A 20,629-nucleotide genomic window follows, 5' to 3' on the forward strand; every position below is an offset into this window, starting at 1 on the left:
GATCCCTTGCTGAACGCATGTAAGACTCCCTGCACCTCAGACCACCAGGACTGGATTGATCAAGATAAGACTACGGGCAGTTCAAAGTGGAGTTCAACTATCTGTAGATCACCATTCCTGCTAGGAGGAGAATGTATGTGACAACTTGCACAACACCTACAGGACGCATCTTGGGTGAACAAGTAGGCTTCAAGCATGCTTAAAGGGTTTGGCCTATATATCTCCTGCTACCTTCTGGCCTGGCAGAGGCCCATCCTGAACTGACCACCTGATCCCTCCTCTGTGTCAAGCATAAAGGTGACCTGTCCGTGCTTCGGTGAACATTGGCGGAGCTCAGTGTTTTATACTCATTAGTTCCCAAAGAGATCATGTGCCTCCTCATGGATTGCTGTATTCCTTATCTATAATAGATGCCCTTTGTGGTAAACTGCCTCCAGTGTTGTGATTCTTAACTTCAGTGGAGCAAATAATGACTATATTCTGTTAGCGGTCTTGACCACTTGATCCTGCGGTGGAAGGTGTTGTCTGAGGTAGACTGTCCAGAGGAGCCATAGCCGTAGAAACTCCCCCAAGGTTGCTTTCAAATTGGGAGCAAAATGATTCCTCAAGAATAAGTTCTTACCTTATTAGGATGGGCTATTGTCTGCTCTAATGCATTGGGCATACTCCTTTAAGCCCGGAGCTGGATGCTCATCCTGTATTTTTTTTCTTTTCTCTTCTTCCTCTCTTGTTGAATCATTTGCTCTCCTCCTATGTCGCTATAAATAAATAATAATCCACATTTGTATAGCGCACAATCACCCGTTAGGGTCTCTAGGCGCTGGGGGCCGTCGGGAAGATTAAGCAAGTTATTGCCCAGAGTCGCATGGTGCTGGGCTAACCTGCCGCCGGAGCCGGGGATCGAACCGTGATCCCCAGATTCCAGCATCAGTCGCCCTGGCCGCGGCACCACACCTCCTGTATCAGTTACTAGCTCATTCTTTGCTGACCGCTAGGATTTGCAACTGGCTTTGTTGTGTGAGCCCTATTTGATTCACTGTCTGTTTTATATTCCCATTTGACTCATGTACTGAACTGTTATCTTCCTTTCCCTCAAATTGTAAAGCGCTCTGATATCCCTCATGATCAAGTTTGCGCTATATAAAACTTTATAAATAAATAAATAAACAGAGTGTTTCAGAATATTATGAACTGTGACTTTTATGGATTTTGCACCACAATGTATTTTTAGCAGAAGATTTTATTAAAAAAAAAGGTTTCAATGGAGAAAAATTGGCCACAAGAAATATAATTTTCTCCTTCAACACATACTTTTCAAGATATTTAGCCCTACCTTTATCCCCCCTTTTATCAAGCAGTCAACCGTGGTTTCCCGATGTTTCACGATATTGTCCGTACACAGCAATATACAGTAATGTTTAAGATGGAGTACAGACCTTTACCACAGTTCTGACTTCCACATTAAGTTTTTTGGGTTTTTTACAGAGTTTTATATAGCACGAACTTGACCCGAATCGGGTATCAGAGTACTTTACATAGCATCTGTTGCATTACATGAGGACACAATAGTTTTTTGTTAGGCAAGGGGAGATTACATATTTTGCCCAGAATCACAGGATGTTCAGCTTCATTGCCAAGACTCAAACCCAGATCCCCAGATTCGAGGACCACCGCCCTAGCCGTTAGGCAAACTCCTCTCCCTAGCTGGGTATTGTCAGATTCCTTATTCCATCCAAGGGCACATCTGTGGTGTAACTCATTCAGGATAAAGGCAGGGTGGCTTTCAGGATTCATTCAGCTAGCATTACATTTAAGTTGCTCTGTTGAAGTCTGTCACAATTACTTCCGTTATCCAGTGGTTAATTTGATTATATTTGATGTGTCCAGTAGTAGCTTACAAGGTGACTGATGGGTATATTATGCACACTTTGTTGCTGCTATTAAATTTTAACTTACAGCCACATATCGCTTGTAACGCCCTCCCACTGGAGTTGAGACTGGAAGGTGCAGAGCCCATTTTCTGGAAAAAGCTCAAAACCTGTCTCTTTAGGCGATTATAAGGAATCAGTGTGGCAGACAGCAGACCGGGGCCTCTTCTTTGGTAGCCTAGTGCAGGGACACTCCATATGGAGTAACCATGTGCTTTATAAAACTGCTAACATAACATAACAAATGTGACTGTCCAAATGCTTCTGTTTGTAATCTGGAAGGCCACATCTTTCTGAATAGGGTCAGTAGCCTTATAGCCCACTGCTGAGGTTTATACCAGTTGTTAAAGGCCCTGAACTCAAGTGGCTCGGGCCTATAACGAGAGAGGTGGCCTTTAACAATCTTTCTAGCCCAAGGCAGAAGGGCTATAAGGCTATTAGAGCATTCCACCTACTAAGGATAGAATGTTTAAATTAAAAAGTGAGAAACAGAAAGACAAACATTGGATTGTTGGAGGTCTGGGCTTATCCCAGCCATAATAAGCCCAGACCTACTCCATTTCCTTCAATGGAGCTCTCAACATTTCAATGTTCTAATTTGATGTATAACACCTTTTGATGACACCCATTTCTTGCACCGGGGAAGTGCATGATAGCTGTAAAAATGGTATGTAGCAGAAAAGTAGTAAAAAAAAACAAAAAGATACATGTACACTTAACACTTTGCTTTGTATCAAGAGAGAACTCCTTTATCAGTTAACAAACACAGAACACCTCCCTCCAGCCACAGACCCACATCAAGGAGCCTGCAGGGTGCCAAAGTATTTCTCTGCAGGTAAAAAAGCATAAACCAACCCATGGCTTGGTACTTGTCTATTATTGTGCAGAGGACGTCGGGAGTGGTACGGTTCTTTTGGTTTTATACATTTTTCAGTGATTATCAGGTAGTGTCACAGTGGAGAAGAGAACCATTGAGAAGTCAATGTAACTTAAACATGTAGGACCCACATTTTCAAGGGATAGGAGTGGGCGGAGACCACTGGAAGTGCTATGCTACCCATTCTGGAAGGGGCAGGGGAGCAGTTTTGTCAAGCTACTGCCTCACCTCTGCCTGTGACCATAGTGGTAAAGGATGCACTACTAAAGGTAAGTTACATCCCAAATCAGCTCAGTTAAATGAGAGAGCAATCACAGGTGATGGATTTCGAATACATGCGCACTAGACAATGCCTGGGAGTGGAGGATCGAAGACTCCAACAGGAAAAGACCCAAGTCTTCTTCCATCTGCTGTTTTTTTTTAGATTGAGTGGCAATGATAGATCAACTCTGGGTAAGGAAAACAGGTCAATTTACCATCATCCTCAGCAGAAAAAAAAGGATTAGAGGAATCATTTTATTTCTTTACTAGAATGGTGCTGCAGCCTTATTTTCCCTTCTCCCACTTCTAATACTAGGACATCACCGTGCTTTGGCTACCTATCAGAATATCTACTACATACTCAAAGCTGCACTCTCGTTGGCTTATATCCCAATATAAACCAACATGCAGTTGACGATTTAGAAAGTATTATCAAACCAAAAAGCAAACAGCACAGTGAATGAGTTGGTTCTTTGCAAAGTGCACAAGGTGCACTAATGGCCTTATTTACAAGCCCCTTGCGCCACTGGTCTGTCACTTTCCATGATGGTCTGGCCACACAGAGTGCAGACCCATATCTACAAAGCCCTGCAGAGCCACTTTGCTCGACTTTTGATGGCCTTGTTGATGTGGTGTAAGGCAACGCAACGCAAGCCGCTGCGTTGCCTTACAATGCATCAAGGAGGTGTTCCATGGGCATTGCGGTGGGTGTTCCCACGCTACACCCATGGGTTGTGATGTATTCTCAGATTTACAAGGATCTGTAAACCTGGTAATGCATCAAAACTGCACGCCTCCCAGGGCAAGCGCAACAAGGAGAAATATGTTTATTTATTCTCGTTTTATCCTCTTTCTATGTGTGCTGCATTCTGATTGCTGCATGGACTGTTTTTGTGTAGGAAGGTGTCCCTTCCTGCACAAAAACAATCCATCCAGCCAACAACGCAGACACCCTTGCACCATGGTGCACAGGTGCGTCGATTGGCACTAGGCACCATATTGTGCGGCGGCACTGGCTGAAAGGACAGGAATGCACTGGATCTCGAAAATATGGTGCATTCCTGCCCTTTCGATTTGGCATAGGGCAGCACAGCAAACAGACTTGCAGTGCTGCCCTATGCCAATTCTTTATAAATTATGCCCCTAAATGTCCTACGAAAGCTTCTGAGACTCAACCAATCCAAGATGCTAAATCCTGATTGCACCATCATACAGCTGGGGCTCCTGGCTAGCTGTTTTAATATATACTTCAACTGCTTGGTTTTGTGGATAACTTTACCTAGATCAGTTGCACTGCTACAAATTACAATGGAAAATAGATATGCTTTGTGGTCGGGCATGGTATATAACGATTATTTTTCCTGCCTTATGCTGCCTGACACTGCTGGCAACATGCCAGATTAACAAAACAATAACATAAACTAACCATTTGTACACATTCGTCATCAGTAGAGTCACGAAGGAAAGGGGGGGGGAGTGGCTGGCACCTGAAGGAATTTTGAGGTTGGTGCAATGAACCCATGTTTGTCATTTGATTTTGTGAAAATGCCTCAGACACAGCGACGTTGGCCTCCGAGAAAGCAAAGTCAAAGCTCTGTATCAATCAAGCTTTTGTGTGTGTGTTAAAGTTCAATATTGCACAATGTGTTAATGTTGGAGGGAAGTCAATTATAAAACACCACAGAAGAACTCATCTACGCCATTCCACTCCTTCCACTGCACAGGGGGAATCATGTCTACTGCAAACAACAGATTAATGGTTTTATAGAAAGGTAGGAAAAAAGAAGAGTGCAGACAAAAGAGAAGTAAAAATTGCACCATTCTGTGAGAATACTACATCGGGAGATAGGCAGGTTGTTCTGGTGACTTAACCAGGAGATCGAAACCTGTCTCAAGTGCATGCCACACTGTGCGTCTGTGTGGAAACCACCCTTTGTGTGTGAGATTATCATCTACAGGTTGGGCGTGCCTTTTCAACGCTGATATTCTATTCCATGCGTCATGCGAATACCGTTTAACTCAGAGGAGAAATTTGAATGTGGCCTGAAATGAAAGGACATTGATGATGACGAAGCAGTCGTGGGCTAGTACAGGGTTCTCAAAAGTCGATCTTGGAGGGCTGTATCCATGGCAGATTTTAAGACAACTACTTTTATCTAAATGGGGATATGCTAAAAATCTGGTATGAACTCTGGGCTACACTCAGACCTCAGAACATTGCAGGTTCGATGTCAGTTTCATGTACTCTGTCAAAGCAAGTCAGAATCACAGGTCTAGTGCTAAATTTAGTCTGAATAAAAAGTGACAGCCGGCTTGACTAACGCCCTTTCAGTTTGGGATCACTGTGTATAAGACTTTGTGAGTAACCCCAACTCTAGGAGCCTGACATCCTCCCTACAGTAATTTCAGTCTTTCACAATAGATGGTATGCGGTATTGACAGAGATATTGTGCTTCAGAATATAGCTCTTTAAGATCCTTGCAGTATTTCATGAGTCCCTCTTTTATGTTCATGGACGTGCCACAGCTACCAATGGTTTATTTTCGGACATTTTTTTATTCCTAAAATGTCGGGCTGTTCCCTACAGGTCAGAATCTGGTGAAAATGGATATACTTTTTCTGGGCTGGCATGGGCAGGGACAATTCGGTACATACTTTTATTACAACCTTTAGGTATTGCTCGCAACATACAAAATACAATTTTAGCCCAAGTCAATAAAGAAACCCATTTTAATTAGCAGAAGAGCAGTGTGGCCTCCAAAGATAGATGGAATAAACCAGCTGGAAACACAATCAAACAAGGCTTTCAATTACATAGGAAAAATAATAGCTGCTTTTAATGAAAGAAAGGTAACAAAATATTAAAATTCCACCGGAAGCAAAATTTGGAGGCTAATATATAATTAGCAAAGCTTTTTAAAACACACCCTGGTTGTCAAACGCTCTGCTGAGTGTCAATCGCTGCTTTAAAAAAATTTGTAATTGTGATGATAGTGAATACACTGTAGGATCCCATGGCTAATGGTGATAAATGTAGAGACTTTTTGTATCTGATATATGAACTCGGTCACATAAATAGCTTTGAAAAGTATTTCTACACTATGGCCAGTGCTTAATTTGAGCCAGTGGTTTCCGGTGCTCAGCACTGGCACTTAATTATCAACACTGGTGCTTGTGACAGTCTATTAAATATAACAACAGGGGAGAGGAGAGAAAAAGTGGATCCGTTCTCCCTCTACAGAATTAGTTCAACATAAAGAATCCACATCAAGATTTTATTAAAGAGTGGTTCCTACGATGGTGGGGAGCACACTGTGTTCCCCCGACTGCGGAGCCGCGGTCGGGGGAAGTAAGGCGCAGCAACTGTCCTGTAGCAGGTGCAAAGAGCACTTCAACCCCATCGTTTTGGAGGCTCATGGTGCCAACAAGCACTTTGGCAATAAGTTCCCATTGTAGAAACTTTGGAACAGACAAGTAGGCACATATTAGCCTTTTTGAAATATAAGTTTTCTATAATTTAACCGGAATTTCCGAGGGACATGAGTAAGGTGGGGATCTGTGCACCCCGCCCTAAAGAAGAAGCCTAGCTTCGAAACATGTCGACGACGCACACATGAGGTGTTGTACATTAACATACAAAATACCTCACACCTACCCTTTTAACTGTACCAGCACAGGGGCCCATTAAAGTTTTTTGTAGACCTCACGTGCCAGGTACTTTTTAAACTCACTTTTCAGAACCCACCACTCACTTTAACACACTAAAAACCTCACACACACCACACATAGCCAAACTATAAAAGTGCTCCCGCGTAGTCGCTGTTTAGTAGCACGCCACATCCCGTAGAGGGGTGCGAAGATCCCAATGATGAAGCATGACACCAAGGGTCTTTTTGGCTTGTGACAGTCTGCCACAAGGTGGCGCAGTCTGGACAATTTTGAGATGACAACAACAGTTAATTATTAATTTAATGTACATTAAAAATGGCTCTTACCTGCAACCCAAGCCATTCTTTGGGTGCCTGGAGTAGTCTGAATTGCCACACTTGTGTGTGATGGTTAGTAGTTATGTTACTACTATCATTGGCAGCATGGCAGGGGCCATGTGTGGTGCAGGCTGTAGTGGCCTCGTGACGCCAGCCCTGGCACTTATTTTTTGCAAATTAAGCACTGACTATGGCTGACAACAAATCTACAGCTACACGACAAAAACACATTCATTCTTTTAAGTGAGTGGTTAAACGGGCTTTTTTTTTTAAAATAAGAACTGGAAGAATTGAGCATAAATGCTAGTTTTCTTCCTGTTTCCACTTCCAAAACCAGACCCAAGTGGACATGATAAAAATAAAAAGAACACAGTTAAAGCAAACAGCTTCCTGTGAAACGTTTAGTTTTATCACACACATCCTAAACAGTCAGGAAGTGAAACGAGAAAGTAAAGGTTTGCGGGTCAAAGTATGGCTGAGATTTAAACCCTTCCAACACCTTCCGGTGCCAGGAAAGGCCCTTTCCCCGCTAAGCTTTTCACCAAGCTCGGCCCCATCAAGTACTTTACACTGTAAGTAAACGGTGTATGAACATTCAAACTTCCATATGCATGTTGACCTCTGGACCTTAAAACTAAATGCTTCCTCTCCTGACTCCATGGGTCATTTGTTTTTTAGAACCTCCACATGGGGTGATAGGGCCTGCCGAAGAGATTCTCACGCCCTTTAGGGCACGGATTTAAAAAACACAAAATGCATATCCCCCTCCCCCGAGACCCGCAATGGAAATATTGATTTTCCTGTACATTTTTCATATTCCTGTCTTGTCACAAAGTATGACTGTGGCTTAAATGAGGTGATAATTAATGGGCCTCTCTTCTAAACTTGCTTCATGTGACGATCATACTATAAATGAGGTTATGCAAAGATATTAAGACATTTCGTAAAAGTCTTATTTTCTTCATTTTAAGTAGCAATATACATTTTCTCATTTAACATTCAGCACAATCGCTTTTGTAGTTATAAAAAACTCGAAAGTATATAAAAGAATATTGAAAAGATGATGGATGGCCTTGAAAAAGTGAAGGGAAGGAAGAAATGGCACTAGTGAGAAAGGGTGGGGTCAGAACTCCTTACAGAGGGCCACAGGGCAGGCAGGGGTTATTGGGTCTCATCGTGGTGATTGGGCCTTTTACTCCTGCTGTGGTGGGGCCCAGCCTACTGTGAGCTCTGTGCAACTAGACCAAGTACTGCCCATAAGCACTTGACACTCAGTGGTAGCGTGGGTCGAGCAGTCCAAGGCTTCCGAGGGGGATATAGAGTGCCAGTGTAGGTGAAAACACTCAACTCAACGCACCCTCCAGCAATCCCATTAAATCAGGTCCAGACCAATACTGAGGCAGTGGCCACAATGTAACAGTCCCCTCATACTCTCTGGTGCATGTTCCTGTGGTTTCAGCGATGTGACTAAAGTGCTGCAGCCTGGTGCCAGGCAGAGTACCTTTGGCGACGTGGGAACATTCTCAAGCAGTGGAGAACCCCTTCCGTAGGAATTGGCAGTCTGGCAGAAAGACAGGAACCTCCTGATCCTGCACAATCCTCCTCAGCATACAGGTCTAGTGGTCAACTGCATGTAAGTAGCTCCTGGACTCCATGGGCTTAATGGTGCACATACGGGGTCACAGTCAGCGGCCCCGGAGTCGAGCAGACCCCCCCTCTCCTGGCAGTTGGTGGGAGAGGGTGATCCCAACAAGTTCACTAGGTTCCTTGGGCGACGATCCGACAAAGCAATTGGGCGGCATTCTCGTCACCCAACGACAATGGCTCTCAATCGATACTATTGGGCTATGGCCCTAACAATGACCCTTTGAAATTTGTGGTGGGGGTGTCACTCTTTGAAGTGCCTACTCCTCAGTTCTCTTCTTTGTCCTGGGGCCAGGCTGCTCCTGCAGGGTTGGCACAGAGATGAGGGACCCACAAACCAGAGCAAGGATGCAGCTAAAGGGTTACACCTGGATGCCAATCTCCGGCGACATATGCTGCACAAAGGTTCAAAGGATTAAGCCACCTATCTTTTATGATTCTGTGTTCCTTTAGTGTGTATTTTATCAATCTGACCATCTACCATATTCAGTGTGCTCTGGCCTCCCTGCCCAGCACCCTTCATGAATCATGAGATGCTGATGATGTGCACAGGGGATGCACTGCTCCCCTCTCTGTGTAGCTCTCCTCCCAGCCTCAGGAATTTCATCAATCCACATCTCTTATACTTTCTAGGCCCTGAGCGTCCCAAAATCGAGCTCCTAGGCCTCCATGTCATGTACTTACAGAAGCACACATACATACAAGCATTTACCAAACGCATGAACATGTGCAGACTTCACAGCACTCCATTCTTCCTCTGGCCAGACAGGAAGGTGCATTCACCCCGGAACATGGGGGGAGCATCATTAACAGGAGAGACTGAGCTTCGGCCTATGCTTTCACTCAGATTGGATGAGAGGGGTGCTGGTGCTGCTCTGCCTCTCGGTCAGCCACAGTGAGCTGCCCCTGGGAGCTCCATGAAGCTAGTCTGCATTCGCATGGGATTATAAACCAAACAGGTCTAGTGGGAGGTGGTTCTGCACGCTAACACCGAAGACTGTATGCGACCTCGATAAGTCTTTCTCAGTGACGGTACCGCAAAATGTTTTGCCAGCCATCTTGGATTTGGACAGTCGCTGAGTGCTAAGGGCATGGAAGTTCCACTTTCTTTGTTTATTTTCACTAGTGGGAGCCTCCCCAATAGAACGAAAACCACTTTACAGCACTAGTTAAGACTGTGACCTGCATGGCCTGTCCCAGGTTAAAATCAACAAGTAGTCTTTCCTGCCAGACAATACAGTAAACTGCAATCCTCCGTCAGGACTGTACGAAACAACCTCTCAATTCACTTTACATTACACAACACACAAACGATTGTACCAAGAATTGTAATTGCATTCTTAGTGACCTCTACAGTGACAAATCTCCATGATCATATTTAATGCATGGCCACAAAGCACCGCACCAGCTGTTTTTTCTGAAGCCTTGTCCAATAAGGCTAAAGACACAAGTGGTGCCTCTTCAATTATGGTTATCCCTAACATTGTCCTAGACTCTATCCTCTCGGAGTTGCAAGCAATTAAACTATCAATGTGAGCAGCTGAACAAGCCACACTGGAAACCAACGAGGATGTTAAGAATATTTGCTCGGACATCACTAGCTTCCAGAAGACCTTTGACAGCAACACTAAGCGGCTGGATGAGAATGATGGGAATCTGCTAGCCATCCTGAACTGGAGTCAGGAAATGTGAAGCCAGCATAAGAAAATAGCGGACCTGGAAGATCACAGCAGGTGCTTGAAAATTCGAAATTTTGGTGTCCCAGAAGAAGAAGAGGGAGCAAATGTATTATCCTTCTTGAACAGGTTCATCTCGACATACTAGGATTATATTGATGTCCGCTTCATGCCTTGAGTTCCAGAGTGTCCATTAGTGTGCAGTCCCATGCTCAGACCAAATCTTACTCACCTATAACCTCCACAGCTTATTCACTACAACACAGGCAGACAAGGCAACTTTTTTATAAATGGCAAAAAAATGATCCCTTTCAGTAAGGTTAACCAAAATTGTTCATTTGCAGCCGATTTTCCAATAACACTAATTTACCATGGAAAACATTTTTGGTCTAAAGACCAGTACTGAAACAGAGGAACATTAGGTTGAACATGTTAACTCTGCCATAATGCAGGTAACAACTGACAGCCAGACCTGAATACTATGAACCGAGTACTCTTGAACAATCCCTGGATTTCTTGGGTGATGATGAAAACCTTGCCCTCAAGCCTCCATACTAAGGCACATACTTCTGTTCTGACGGACAAGGCCTGGGAAAAGCAGAGTTTGACAGAGACCAACCAGCATCCCACATCGAAGAGCGGTACATTTCAGTGTGGATGCTCGGAGGGGCTTCCTCCGATTAACAGATACAAATCCAGATCTCCACTGAAATGAGCTGACTGCAAATCTTAGGAGGGTCTAGCCTCAAGTATTTATCCAGGAAGATGCCGCCAACAGTCCAAATAGAAACATAAAATGAATACAAAGAAACCATACTATTAGAATGAGGAATGACGCAGACACTGGATGTTAGGATGTAAAACCTGTCCATATAAAGATAGCTGCTGAGCGTTGATTGTTTTATCAGCAGTCTAGACAATTTTTTCTGTTTTACATTTTAGTATTCTGATTTTGTATTTCTGTTTTGCTCCTTGTTCTTTTGTGAATTGTGGTAACCATACAGCGCTCCCGAGCTTCATCAAAGAGCAAGGGTTGAACAAGAACCTAGCAGATACGTGTAATTCTCCTAGACCTACAAACATAATGCCATGTCCATTCAATCAGAACACTTCAACATCTGGTGTGGGAATGTCAATAGCCTCTTCAAACTTTGTCAAAAGGAAAAATGTGCTATTGTGCCTAGCCTTGAAATTTCCAGACTTTGTTCTGCTGCAATAGACTTCTCTTTATCACATGGAGAAACTAAAAAGGGATCAGGAGGTTGAAGTGGTATCCATCTCCATTTGTTACAGTCCTGAAATGCACTCTATTGGCTTTGAAGTCAGAGCTGCTTGCTGTAACAGCATTTACAATGCAAAAGGTCTTGCAACTGCGAGTTTTTGAGCTATTGGCATTGTAAATGGCAATCCATTTTATTAAAAAAATAAAAGGCATTATCATTTAAAATACCAAAAACAACACCTATTGCATTGCAGAGTGTGGGGTCCATGAAGCGGGCGCCGAGCTCAGTAAAGTTAAAAAAAAAAAGAGCGCAGTGTCCCTGAAGCGGGTGAAGCGCTCAGTATTAAATAAAAATAATAAACCAAGCGCCGTGTCCCTGAAGCGGGTGCCACGCTCAACATGCAAATACAACAATATAAAGTAGCCGTCATTGTCCCCATCAGTGTCAATAACAAAAATAGTGCTCACACACTAGATAAAGCAGGTCCAGTCCTTATGGGTGGTAACAAATAGCGACAAGGCAGTAACAAGGAGGGACTACCGAGCCTCCTAATGAATCAGAAGCCAGCATTTACCAAGGACAATGACACTAGTCAATGAAAAATATGGGAGGAGAGAGGGCAGGGCTTCCACAGCATACTCTATTACAGCATGCCTCGCAGAGCGAGCAGCGAGGCTCGACCTAAAAAGAGAGGAGCAGCCATCCTCTCCACAAAAGACTGGTGATGCATGTTGTTAAGGCACAGTGAGATGTGAAACAAAGATACGTATTCATGAAGCTTTGGATATAAAAATACCACCAATCACTGGCTCCGTCTATGCCCCCAGAGGCATAAAGGGACTTCTTAGATCTTTAATAGAATTTGGCTCTTTGGGACAGGTGTTTGGGGAAGGATTGGAATTTGGTCCTGGACAACGTTTTGGACCAAGCACTTGGGGTCTTCTCACCAGGTCCTATGGGCAGCTGCTAAAGCCTGTTTTCCATGATGAAGGACTTAGCAGTTAGGCAAAGGAGGAGAACAGCAAATACAACCACCACCGAACAACCTGTTTTCTGCAACGTGGGCGGAATAACGAATGCGTCTGAACCACGCATTACATTTACAACGCAAGTCGTTACAACGACATACGTTAGGTCAAGTGCCGTTGGACTTTAAAGTCCAACGCTTTCCTTACTGTACGATGACTGGAGTTGGAATAGTACCTTTTACTATTCCAAAGTCCCGCACCCCCCTATCGTTACGTTGTAAATGGAATGTGTGGTTCAGACGCATTCATTATTCTGCCCGCATTGTTAAAGAACACATGGAAAATTAATGCGTGGTTGTGTCATACAACCCACAAAGGAGACTGAAAAGCAACAAGTGATCCTGAACGAGAAGGTACAATCTTGCATGAAATATTACAGTACTACACCAATTTCTGAAAGCCTTCCCCTTGACCTAAGCTAAATATTCTATAAACTCTATTTTATTCTCTGACAAGACTTAAGATAAAACACTATAAATAAGTAGAGAAAGCGATGCGTCTACTAATATTGCAGCTGAAACAGTTAGACACAACCTTCACAATCCCAGTGCTGCAAAACATCATGGGACAGACCATAACACATCCTAAGGCGATATCTGAATAATGTATCACATTTTTTCCCGAAATGATATGCTATTTCAAATTACCAAGCCAAGAAATCTCAGCTTACTGGGAAAGTTCCGGGAGATAAATACCTTACACATCAAATTCTACAAGATTGCAGTGACCACAGTGGTGCCATCATTATGTAAGGTAATCAATTATGTGATTGGAAAAGTGGGCCTGTGTGTTGAACAGAGCCACTGGATCATTGATTCCCAAACCTGCCAACACTGTGTCAGCTACCGGTCTATTTCTTCCATAAATACAGACATTAAAACGCTGGCCACAATTCTAGCAAAGAGACTGCAGAAAGTGCCTTCCCTTTTTTTAAAGGCACCAAATGGGTCGAACCTCCGGTAAACCCGGTCTGTCTTCATAAAAATTAAATTAGTTTAAGAACGAGGAGATGCGCCTGACTGCAGTCAGTGCGAAACACTGCCCTGTTGGACAACCCTTTCATTGTCTCCCCTAGACAATGAAATATTTGGGTATATTTCTGAGTCTGAACTAAAAGTTCTCTATATTCCATACTGTAGACCTGATACTGTCAACAAAAAATGTTTGATAATTGTATAATTGTATTAGTTAATTATGTGGGATGATGGCCGTGATCTCTTGTACCTTTTTGAACTTCAAGTAAAGATGACAAAATTAAATTACTAAGGATGTCGATTAATCTACATTTCAACCTAGGATTTGTTTTAGGTAAACGAATGGTCGGGACCCATCTGACATAAAAACTATTTTGGGAGGATTCCTTGGAAGCAGAAAGGGGGGTTAAATGTACATTTGCTTTTGTACTCTGGTAGCATACCTTACACAGCTCAGCAAAAGAGATACAGTGCTAGTTAAATACAAACATATTGTGAGAGAAAGTGGCTTACCTGGCAGATTCTTGGCAGGATCGTTGTGGCTTGGACTATCTGACTGTCCAGATTCTGAGAAGAGACAGAAGAACTAGTAAATATCTCATACAGAGCAGTTCTGAACATTAATTAAAAAAACAACATGTAAGGGTACAAATTTGCTATGTTTTTTGCTATGGCCATCTGTAAGAATCATATGTCGATAGTGAAACACGTGTCACATTTCACAGAGGGATAACAAAGACCTGTGGTAGAAGTAAACAAGTCAAGTAAAATACAAATGATGGGGGTCTACTTGTACAAAATGAATGGTGTGGTGGCATGCAGTATTCACATAGAAATTTTATTTCAAGTATTTAGCATGAAAATTACATTTTTAGACACCCATGACTACAAAACCTATGAGCAAAATGTGAATAAGCCACACGCTAGCGTTTACACCATTGCTGACTTGGTTATAAGGCTTAGGAAATACATTACATTCAATGCAGAATTTGGCCCTCACGTCATGTCTGCACCAAGTCTAATGGCTAATACGTGTGTTTAGGTGTGTGTGTGTGTGTGAGAGCGTGTTTGAACAGGAGTGTGCATGCGTCTGTGAATCTGTGTGAGAGTAAACGTACGATATGTGTGAATTGGCACCTGGCAGGTACAGTGTGTGGTCAAGGTTGTAAGATACTCAATGGTCATGTGCTACATCTACAACTGTTCTGAGACTTGGACACTACACTAGCATTGATGAACCTCCATTACGCCGTGTGCTTTTGGGCTCATAGTCTATGTATGATAAACAGCCTTCATGAAACTACAAACAATGTAAAATCTAGCAGGTGAGACATGATGAACATGACAAGGAAGTTTATGATGTATCCATCTGCTCGTGTGCATCACAATCCAAAGCTGGATATTTGTGGACACTGACTTTAGGAAACAAAAAAGGCCCTATGAAACAGTGATCTCACAAGAATGTCAGGGGCTCTATTTTAATTTGGTACTAAAAGACAGCCACTGCACTACAAACACATGGCACCCCAGACCACTGTATTTACTGCACTAATGATGGCTACGCCCCTGGCTACTACATTCTAACTGGGATTGAATGCCAAACCCATTAGTCAAAGCTTAGGGAATGGACACCTTAGCTTGCATGGTGAGTCCCTGCACCATGATCAATGGTCTGAGTGAAGCAAGGCAGCAAGCCACTAGGCCAAGAGCAGGCCATGCATATTTGCACCCAATCCTTGAATTACTGTAATCTAATACAGGCTGCTGCTTAAGTGCAAAGAGAGAGGGAAAACGGCTCAAGAAAACAACCTGTCACATACACAACACATACTCCACTAGTGACCTGCAGTCGCCGAAGAAACAATTTACGTCCCTCACCCTCAACCTGACTGATCACTGCAGTAGGCAATTCATTCTACTTCTTATTCTGAACCAAACAAATTTATCTCCCCAAGTGCATTGTGGAGGACATTGAATGTGATATCCAATATGGCATTGCACATGACATGATCAATGTTCTCCGTTCCACCCCTGAACCAGAGACTGCCAATCCAATCACGTCTCAAAGAGTAAACCCTTTGCTCTTTGTGTGTTAGACTTCCGATGCTGTGCAAAACAAATCATTGACATAAAGATTCACATTTAATAGAAAAGATAACGCTTATGATCATGGGAGATACAAATTGCTTGGCCATTTATGCCCTGATAATCACAAAACATTACAATTCAGACAGAAGTGAAATTTAAATTCAAACCAGAAATTATTGTCATTGATGAGTGTGGACACGCGTCATACATACTCAAAGTTAAAATAGGGAAGTGTAAATGAACCTGATCAACATTTTCAAGTTACGAACAGCATATTCAGAAGCGGTCACATTTCATTCTAATAATCCTTCCATCTTTTATTCTGCGTTTCTCATCCTCTTCTCTCTTTCAAACCCATTTATTCATATACTTTTGTGGACTACGTAAATAAAAAGTTAGCGCTTTGAGTATAAGAAGCAAGGGTCTTTGTAGGACAGTTTTCCATACAGATTTATAGAACTGATGGCTGAACTGACGATATCTTTATACATTATACACATATTCTGCTATTTTTGGAAATGTTTTTCATAATTGCATTATGCTTTTAAAAAAGTAAATGAATCACCACAGGCGCGCTAATAGTCCAGTCTCTCATTTAGCATCAATATTTGTCAAAATAAGTAAAAGCAAGCATTGGTAAAGCCAGTAGATCTTCTTTTCATTTTGATTCCCGACTAAGGGTCTTATTTTTGTATTCTGTTCCTGTGCGGAACAGAAAAAATACATTACACTGTTCCACCCTAATTTGGGTGGACAGCGTAATTTCCTTTCTCCAATGGCCATATCTCAATTTGGCCAATGTCAGGCCAGGTCCTCCCTGAACTGGAGTACAAGCAAACTAAGACCGGTTTCACATTGTTTGGGGGGTCTTCCATCCGGTGTAACTTGGTTCCAGTGGAACAGTGAGCCTTTTGGCTTTGTCGGAGATTTTTATGCTTTGTCATGGTTTTTGCAAACTTTATTTTTGTACAAGGTACCTGCCCCTCATCAATCTGGAAAAGGCTAAAAGCTCAAATATTTTTTTTATATGAAAACGTGCAATTGTAGTCCTCCTCAATGAAGGGAACTACTTTGTGTGTGGGTATGCTCCTCATGAAAGGGTATAATACTGTCATTCCAAGTAAGTTAGCCCATGACTGAAGTGGGCTGACCTGGTGTCTCATGCTGTGTACTGATCAACCAAGGCAGATGAGGCTTTCTTCTCAAGTGAGGCGGGAGGACAGAAGATTTGGTGGACAGGGTACTCTGTTGCATTTACATCAGAGTTCCGTGTACACCAAACTATAAATCAGTCCCCACATTTTTTTAAATAAATGCCAGCTGCAGTGAAAAACATATACAATGCAGCCACGAGATAAAGAATTGAATGTGAAATACCCGAGTGTATTTTTGAAATATAAAATTGTCCTTCATCCATTAAAATCCAAGCACTCAGTAGGAGGCGGAATGATACACAAAACAGCCAATAGCATGCAATCAGAGAGAAACACCCCGTAGTCTGCTCTCTGTATAGTTCAAAGAATTGCTAGGGTTTTGCTGTGCTATCAAGGCAGATGTAAAAAAATGAACTCCAGATACTTGTATTTCACACTACATAAACAAACTAGCTCTTCCTAATTTATTTTCCTCTTCCTAGAGGGCTACCTGCCTTCACTACTCTAAAGCCGCTTCTCGATATGATCGTTATTGATGAATCACACCTGATCAATATGTGATAACCCTGGACCTTACAGATCAAGCATCATCTGTGCAATCAAATCGCTGCCTGTACTAGTTATTTGTACATACAATGCTCCTGTGCATCTGTCTACAGAGGGAACTTGGGCCACAAAGCACGAAACACACATTGCCACTAAACATGCAAATAACTACTAAACAGACATGATGTGCATCCCGCTTACTAGTGTTGACAGTGTGAAATCTGCTGCCGTGGGAAGTTGGGATCAGACAGAAGCCCTTCCCATATGCTGGGATGAACATTGTGCTTCAGTTCTGTGTGGAGACCTCCATTAGATTAGATGGTATCTCCACCTGCCGATATGTGAATTGGCACCAATGCCAGCTGGGGGGCTGAACGCGCGTAGGAACGAGGACCATCTGCCTTCACTGGCCAGGCACAGAACGTGGCAATGAACAGCTGTTAAGCACAAAGAGTGTGAAGCAGGGAATAAAAAGGCCCAGCCAGGAGAAGGTAGACATACAGAGTCCAAAACCATACCTTCGCCATGGCCCAGAGGCACAATGCACACTAAACAAACGATGGCACAGCTTGAGGGTAGAGTGTTGGGTGATCCCCAAGAGGAATAACATAGATAATGTGTTCTACTGTGTGTTCTGTATTCGCAATACCAAAATATGGCTGGTGAAGGAAGCAGAATAACACTGACATGTGATGTGTCAATTTTCCAAACAAATTTCTTCCAAATTGTAAGGTAAGCCGGAACCTACCTAGATACGCTTGCAGGAAATCCCAAGACTTAAATGAATGCACTATCTCCAAAAACTTAAATAAATGCACTGAGAAACAATATACAACTCCCGATTGTGAGTTTTCTGGCAAAACCCAGCCGCAAGAGCAGAAATAATGGGAGGCAGCACAAGAGAAGGCCCTATAGACAATAAAATTGCATTGAATGTGACGAAGTTAGTTACTGGACCTCAGGGAACCTGCGTCATGCATGCCAACACATGTTGTCTCGTAGGAATGTTCAATATCTTCTAAATACAAGCATTATTTCAACACAACAGGCGCTGGAGTTCAAGATAAAGGCTGTTACAAAAATCCTAACCTCAGTATATGAGGGTAAAAGCAGCTCGGCTACAATTTGACTCACAAAAGAATTGTGACTGCCTCCCTCTCTTCACTGAAAACCCATCACAACATATGTACATGGTAGATATTCAACGACATTAACGACAAGACATACCGTGGGAGCACCCAGAGTACTGTTTTTTTTAAATGTGTCTAGGCTGTAAATAACCAGTTGCTTGACCAGACAGGATGGAACCATTACAACCAACCTTCACCCCTCACCATTCAGGAAAGGGTACTGCGTGTTCCTTCGTAAATCTGCCGAAATGCTCTTGTCAATCAGTGCGCCCAGCGCACAAAGCACATATAAAAACACAAAGGCCGGTTTCCCAACACAGGCGTCTTCGGTTACCACATTTCCAATCCATACCTTCTTTCAGGCGGTGCTGACCTTAAATCACTCCAGCTTTGTTTTTTACCAGCCTGTTCTCACTGCCACAGGTGTTTAGCGAGCCTGCTTATACAAGTCTGACAGCATTTTATATGAGGTGTATGAATTGTTTGTTAAAATAATACTGTAAACATGGCATCGGACTCCAGGTGCAAATGATTTCCTTGTCTTGCGAAACCGTGCATGTGTGGGAAAGTTTCTTCATTTTTTTAATTCTTTGCTTTGTACATTGTGTTATGTAAAGGTTGCCTCTGTTGCAAGACTTAGTAAACAGATGAAGTACTAAGGAATTTTACCAGAGAAGCCAGGAGCCGAAGTTACAAAGGTCCTGCGCTAACTACACAATCTGTGCATGTGCAAACTAGCATGAAATGACGGGAGATTAGTTCTACTGTTTGTGGATGACAGCACTATCAGGTCATAAGACACCTAAGTTTGGAAGAAGAGGGCCCTGTTTGTGGATGAATATGCTATCAGGTCAAGAGAACTAGGTTTGGAAGACAAGGGCCCTGTTTGTGGGTGAATGTTCTATCTGGTCATGAGAGACCTGGGTTTGGAAGAGGAGGGCCCTGTTTGCGGATGAATGCGCTATCAGGTCAACCTAAGTTTGGAAGAAGAGGGCCCTGTTTGTGGGTAAATACGCTATCTAGTCATGAGACCTAGGTTTGGAAGAGGAGCGTCCTATTTGTGGGTGAATACGCTATCAGGTCATAAGACACCTAAGTTTGGAAGAAGAGGGCCCTGTTTGTGGGTGAATATGCTATCTAGTCAAGAGAACTAGGTTTGGAAGACAAGGGCCCTGTTTGTGGGTGAATGCGCTATCAGGTCATGAGACACCTAAGTTTGGAAGAGGAGGGCCCTGTTTGTGGGTGAATACGCTATCTAGTTATGAGTCCTAGGTTTGGAAGAGGAGGGTCCTATTTGTGGGTGAATACGCTATCTAGTTATGAGACCTAGGTCTGAAAGAGCTGGGTCCTGTGTGTGGATGAATGCGCTATCTGGTCATGAGGGACCTAGGTTTCGAAGTGGAGGGCCCTATCATGCTCTTCTAACCTTAACCTCTCAACTCTGTCAATTTAGCTTGTTTGTGCTCTGGTGAGGGCAGCTTCTCTGGCCCCCGTCAAAATGACCTAATATAACTCAACCAATGCAAAAAGCTTTATTCTGTTAATATTGGACACAGTACCTGTTTTAAGGTGGCTAGTTAAACAAGCATTGACAAAGCCAAAATTTCTGGTGTTGGCTGCCGGCCTTTTGGCTTTAAAAACATAAACGTTGATGGGAGGAATGCTTGTAGTTTGCCTAACTACTGGAAATAACTTGCAGGAGCATTCCAACCCATCATGTTTTGACCACCATGTCAGCTCAGTTTGGATCCAGCCTTGTGAAAATCGTCCTTGACATTGCTCCAATGGCAACAGTCCCGCCTAAAATGTCTGTCCTGGTCCTCTCTGAACTGGAGTACAAGCATCCCAAGACCGCTTTCACATTGATTGGGGGGTCTTCCATCAGGTGTAGCTTAGGTTCCAGTGGAACAGTGAGCCTTTTGGCTTTGTCCGTGCTTGTTATGATTTCTCATGGTTTTTGGAAATGTTATTATTGTAGAAGGGACCTGCCCCTCATCAATCTGATAACGGCTAAAAGCAAAAATACTTTTTTTGTATGCGAAAACGTGCAATTGTAGTCCACGACAATGAAGGGAACTACTTTGTGTGTGGGTATGCTCCTCGTGAAAGAGCAT

General features: G+C 43.0%; 1 protein-coding gene across 4 annotated transcripts in view; it reads right to left on the reverse strand.

Moving 5' to 3' along the window:
• Nucleotides 1-20,629, reverse strand: part of NFIB (nuclear factor I B) — a 353,009-nt gene that overhangs the window by 176,453 nt on the left and 155,927 nt on the right. For all 4 annotated transcript variants that reach the window (XM_078675900.1, XM_078675901.1, XM_078675902.1 and 1 more), the window contains exon 3: nucleotides 14,111-14,164. In XM_078675900.1, coding sequence (XP_078532026.1) covers nucleotides 14,111-14,164 — 54 coding nt within the window. The remainder of the gene's footprint in view (nucleotides 1-14,110; nucleotides 14,165-20,629) is intronic.

Source organism: Lissotriton helveticus, chromosome 2_1 (assembly GCF_964261635.1).
Source record: "Lissotriton helveticus chromosome 2_1, aLisHel1.1, whole genome shotgun sequence".
NCBI classification, from domain to species: domain Eukaryota; kingdom Metazoa; phylum Chordata; class Amphibia; order Caudata; family Salamandridae; genus Lissotriton; species Lissotriton helveticus.